The sequence below is a fragment of the Panthera uncia genome (assembly GCF_023721935.1).
Source record: "Panthera uncia isolate 11264 chromosome A1 unlocalized genomic scaffold, Puncia_PCG_1.0 HiC_scaffold_16, whole genome shotgun sequence".
Lineage (NCBI taxonomy): Eukaryota > Metazoa > Chordata > Mammalia > Carnivora > Felidae > Panthera > Panthera uncia.
In genome coordinates this window covers 77,458,100-77,463,652 of record NW_026057576.1, presented here as the reverse complement: position 1 = coordinate 77,463,652, position 5,553 = coordinate 77,458,100, and the positions used below count along the sequence as shown (strand labels likewise).

The window sequence follows — 5,553 nt, the reverse complement described above, 5'->3', positions numbered from 1 at the left end:
GCGCGGGCTGCGCGTGCGGGCGCGCACCCCGGCGCAAGGGCCGGGGCCGGGGCCGAGCGAGCGCGGGAAGGGGCGCGCGCCGCCCGCCGCGCCGCACTTGTCCAACGTGGAGAACCCAAATACCAGTTTCAAACACTTGGGAAACATTCGGCCCCCCGCACCGCGCATGCGCCCCGCCCCCCACGGCCCCCTCCCCGCGGGCCCCGCCCCCGCCGCATCACGCCCCTCACCGGCCCGGCCGCGCGGGGGGTGTGGCTTTGTCTGTCACTTTGGCTGGGGAAGGGGTCGCGGGAACAGGGGCGGCGGGCGAAGCGCAAACTTTACTAGGAGTTTCGCACTTGGAAGCAGAGCCTGTCGGGCGGCAGTGCACGCCCACCGGGGAACGTGGGGAGCAGCCGGCCTCGCCGAAGACCCGGTCGGAACCGACTTAGTCGTGGTACCAATGCCGCCGAGACCATCGCTCGCCTGGGTTGCCACCTCCCTATCCACACCCAGCCCCTCACTCTCCAGAGCCCCGCCGCGCAGCCGGGCATAAGTAAGGCCCGAAACAGACTGGCAACGCCAAGACCCAATCCGCTCGCCGCCCTTCCTCGATAGCCCAATCAAACCGAAGGAGAGGCGGGACGAGTGAGGATAACCCCTCCCACGCTCTTACTACGAGAAACCCGCGTCCCGCGGGGGGCGGAGGGAGGGGGCGCGCCGTGCAGGGCGGAAGTGGTGGCGCATGCGTACTTGCACGGCCAGGGAAGCCATCGGCCCGGGAGGGAGGAGACCTACCATTAGGCGGCCGGACCACCGCTCCCAGCAACCTCAGCGGCTCGCGCGCCTGCGCGGTCCTCACCGCCTTCCCTTTGTGTCGCCGGCTGGAGCCCAGTGCCGAGCGGCTTGGAGACAAAGGGGCCCAAGAGGGGAGTTGCATTCGTAGCCGGGCTCCCGCAGAGGGCGGGCGATCCCGACCCCATCCCGACTGTGCCCTGGGATCCGATCTTATTCGAAAGGCCACTCAGATCGGGGCGGGGCAGGCGTCCGGGACCCGCTCCCCTTGCCATCTCGGCCTCTCCCCTCCCCCCACGGCCTCTCTCCCCACCCTAAGCTCCCGGATTTGGGTTTTCTGAAAAGCCCCGCGCAGACGATCCCGTTGCCTAGGCGACGGACCAGCGCGCAGGCCCGCCGCTTCCGGCAGAGGCCCCGCCCCGTGGGCGTGGCCGCGCTCCGCCTTTGTCCTCTGGGCTCCGGCCTCTACGGCCACAGCTGGTGCCTCCGGGGCGGGCCTCCGCTGCAGCGATCCTGTGCAGCTCGCAGGCTTCCTTCCCCCAGGTGGGCGGGGTGTCCTGTCGGGGTCTCCGACCGTGTAGCTGGCTCAGCTCTACCTGCTCCCGGTCTCTGCGGGCTGAGCGGGTGCCCTGGATCCCGCGGGATGCTCTTCCACAGACTCCGAGCCAGGGCGCTCAACTGCTGTGCAAACTCGGAGTGCTCGGCGAAGGGAGGCATGTTGTCAATAGGCCAGGCCATTGGCGATTTTTAAATTACTGTATGTTAGGGGCGCCTGGCTGGCTCAGCCCGTGGAGCCTGCGACTCCTGATCTCCATCCAGGCAGTGAGTTCCAGCCCCAAGTTGGGTGTAGAGATTACTTAAAAATAAAATCTTTAAATAAAAAGTAAAGAAAAATAAATTACTGTGTGTAAGCCACTAATATTTCAGATCAGCCCGACTTTTATAAAATAGGTTGTTATCCGGTGGTACTCATTCCAGCGATCGTACGGCATTTTGTGAGAGGGATGCCAGTAGAGCAAATGAGACTAAATCGAGCTGTTTTGTCTTTGAAATGGTTGGTTCTCGTTCCAACGTTGTTGCGGTGATAAACGACGAAGAATGTAGCACTTTGAAGTAAATAGATTTGATCTTCACTCTTAAACCCCTTCATCCCTTCCCCACATCAAAAGAATGCTCGCTTTGATAATTGGGAAAATAGTTATTTTACTTATGGATTCACACTTCTTTCAGTCTTGGCTCAGTTTAAAGCAAACGATGAAGTTTCATTTCATTTTATACAACAAAATGTATTGGCCACTAGTCTGCACGAAAAGACTTGAATACTATGACATTATGTGACAATAGAAATGGTATATGGGATAGAGATAGGATACAAAGTTGAATAAGAAAAATAATTACTAAAAAATAATTACTTTTCTCTGAGAGCAGACAAAAAATTTTAAAGTACTTATTAGTAGATCTTTGCATTTATTGGCTCTAGAATGAGTGTTTGTCTGAATTTAAGAATAAAGGTAAGACATAATTTACTGCTTCCAGGGATAAGCCAGTTTGAACTAGGGTATCTTAAAAAAAAATTTTTTTTTTAATGTTTATTTATTTTTGAGAGACAGGGAGAGGGGGAGGGGGGAGCGGGGGAGGGGTAGAAAGAGAAGACCTATAATCCAAAGCAGGTTCCAGGCTCTGAGCTGTCAGCACAGAGCCTGTTGGGGGCTGAAACTCAGAAACCATGAGACCTGAGCCCAAGTCGGAAGTTTAACGCACTGCGCCATCCAGGCGCCCCTGAACTAGGTTATCTTTTTTAAAAATCACGATATTATCTGAATAATGATTCCTTTCATGTTTCCATGGTCTTCACAGACACAGAAACAAAAGGTTATCTTAATCATTCAACAAGAAATATTTCGTGAGTGCCAACCAGGTGCTAGCTACTGCTTAGGCCCTGGGGATACAGCAGTGACTAAGGAGCTTACATTCTATAAGATAGTTTACCCTGTGGGCTAAAAAGTCAGAAAATATTTTATTAGCTTTATAAAGTTCTTAAAAAACATAACAATGACTTAACAGTTTTCTGAACAAGGTTAGAAGACCAAAGGCTAAAACGTAACTATGATCATGCATTTTAAATATACTACTAAGGAAAAGTAATTCTGAAAATACATCGAAGAACCCTGGCTGTTTTAGTTCTGCTCTTTGGAGTGTGTTGCAAAGATGGATATTACACTTTTTTTCTGAATTATATTTCTAGTTTAACTGGTGATACTCAAACTCATGGGGGAATAAAATCAGAAGTGAACATACAGTTTTTGTTTGTTTCTTTTCAGGTGCTTAAAAAAAATAACACATTTATTTCAAACTTGAAATACCTTAAACACTGTGCTACCTTATCTACCCTACTTTGGGTTTGCAAGACTTGGCCTTAAAAGCAAAGGTATTACTGAGAACTACATTTTTGGTTGTCATTAAGGACTAGGAAATGGCGTTCAAGATACTTTGAGATCATTATTATTATTTCTTTTTTTTTTTTTTTTTTTTTTTTGAGAGAGAGGAAGCGAGCAAGCAGGAGAAGGGCAGAAAGAGAGGGAGAGAGAGAGAATCCCAAGCAGCCTCCACACTGCAAAGCCCAAACCCATGAACCATGAGATCATGACTTGAGCCAAAATCAAGAGTAGGACGCTTAACCCGCTGAGCCACACAGGTGCCCCTGAAATCATTAATTCTAATATACTTCTTTGTTCTGACCCAGCGTGAGGACGAGTCCCTCCAAATTAACAGGATTCTCTTTTTTGGGAATATATTTGCTAATCTTCCCAGTCATTTTTACTATACCTGAATATTCAACCTGCAAAAGGAGTTGTATTTTAATTATTCATAATTAATCATATTTTAATTATTCTGTATCATTAAATAGAGGGTTATGTTTATCATAGTTTTGATGATTTCCAGAAGACTTAAGAAAAAGTAGAATTGCTGCCAGTTAGGGCTGAACATATTACACGACCGGTTTTCTGAAGACAGAAGATCCCATTGTTCATTTAAAAGTCATGACTTTTCTATGGCCAATTCAAACATGCCAGCTATACAGATTCATGTGTAGGATTTGGTCTTCAGTGTTACTAAATCTGTTTTCAAACTTCTAGCCTTTCCCGTGAATTCTGTGTGTTGTCACAGATTGCCTTTTGTTCATTTTCCTCTTTTACCAGCACATCTAATATCTGGACCAGAGCTTTCCCTACCAGATATTTTACTGCCCAGATTTCCTCCCATAGGCACAACAGGTGGATTTCACAGAGTAATTCAGCAACCCTTTGCTGAATTTAATCTGCTTACAGTGAGAGAGTTCAAAAAAATTTACAATCTCAAGTACTCAGAAAAATATACACATTGTACTACAAATAAGAGACAGTAACAAAGGAACCAAAATAGGGATGCAGAGAGCAAGGGAGGGATAACCTGCCAGTAGGACTTTGAGGAGTCAGGGAGCCTGTGCTTAGCACTGAGGGAGAAGTCGCCTAATTCTCAACCACAGGTTCTAACGCTTCAGCACTATGCATTAGAACAGAGTTTACGTTGGATTACAATTTAGCTTGAAGCACAATTGCAGAATTAGACTTCAGGGATCTTGAAAGAAAGAAAAAAATAAGGAACATACCATTTTGTCTCTGGTTAAGAATTTTCCTTTCAACTGAATGACCAAAACAAACCAAAAAAAGGAAAGAAAAGAAAAAAAAAAACAACTTAGGGACCTCTGTGCGGTTTTGAGGAATGTAAAAACAAAGGGGATTTCTTTCTCTTTCTCTCTCTTTTTTGAGACATTGTTTTGCAAGACATCAGTAAGGGTACTTTTGTCAAGACAATATGAAAGCGACTTCAAATGAATCCGCCTTTTAAAAGTCCCACTGAAACCGCAATTCAGATTGTTTTTGTTCTCGAGAGGAGATGATACAGAATGTTTAACCTTAATGAATCCCAAGTAGACACTTCCCACTACTGGCACTTGATGAATGGGGCGGTTTCCAAGCTTTGGTCTTGCATCCGGAGACAGAATGCTGTCTTGGGGTGCAAGTGTGCCTTGTGCTGTTAAGTGGAGACGTGCTGTGTGCGTCTTGGGGTATCAATATGCTGTGCTGGGGTGCACACGTGCCTTGTGCACATTGGGATCATACGTTGCTGTGTTGGGGTGCAGACGTTCTGTGTTGAGGTGATGTGTTTGCTGTGTGTGTGCGCTGGGGCACAAACGTGCTGTGTTGGGGTGCAGACGTGCTGCGTAGGGGTGGTGATGTGCTGCGTGTTGTGTTGGGGTGAGACGTGCTTCCTGAACAGGCGAGAAGCCGGAGGCGTGTGCCCGCACGGTGAACTCCGGAACGGGCGGGAGGTGGGCACCGGCCCTAATTCGTCAGCGCACAGCCCGCACGACGGGCTCCAGGGAGAAGAAGGGCCCCCTCCTCCGCACGCGAAGGAGCGCCTCTTCCTACCTCCTCCCGCGCCCGCGCCGCGCCCCGCCCCCAGCGCCGCAGCAGGCGCCACAGGCCTGTGGGAGGCGCCGCGGCCACTTCCCGACCCCTTCTTCGGGGGTTGACAAGGCCGAGGCAGGTCATCTTCCGGAATGGGCGGGCAGGGCTGCGACCCCTTCCGGGATGGGCGTGGCGTGGTCAGATCCTTTTCCGGGTTGGGCGGGGCCTGGGCGTCCGCCGTTCTGGGTTGGACAGGTCACGGAAAGCCTTTTCCGGGGTAGGCGGGATCTGGAGGCCCTCTTCCGGGTGGGCGGGCCCAGTGCGAGTC

The 5,553-nt window shown here is 50.1% G+C and overlaps 1 protein-coding gene across 1 annotated transcript in view; it reads right to left on the bottom strand.

The window, feature by feature from the left end:
- The window catches only part of ING1 (inhibitor of growth family member 1), a 7,386-nt gene extending 6,277 nt beyond the window's left edge, over nucleotides 1–1,109 (bottom strand). Inside the window, exon 1 of the mRNA XM_049647230.1 lies at nucleotides 778–1,109. Coding sequence (XP_049503187.1) covers nucleotides 778–919 — 142 coding nt within the window. The 5' untranslated portion in view covers nucleotides 920–1,109. The remainder of the gene's footprint in view (nucleotides 1–777) is intronic.
- Nucleotides 1,110–5,553: the final 4,444 nt, after the last annotated feature.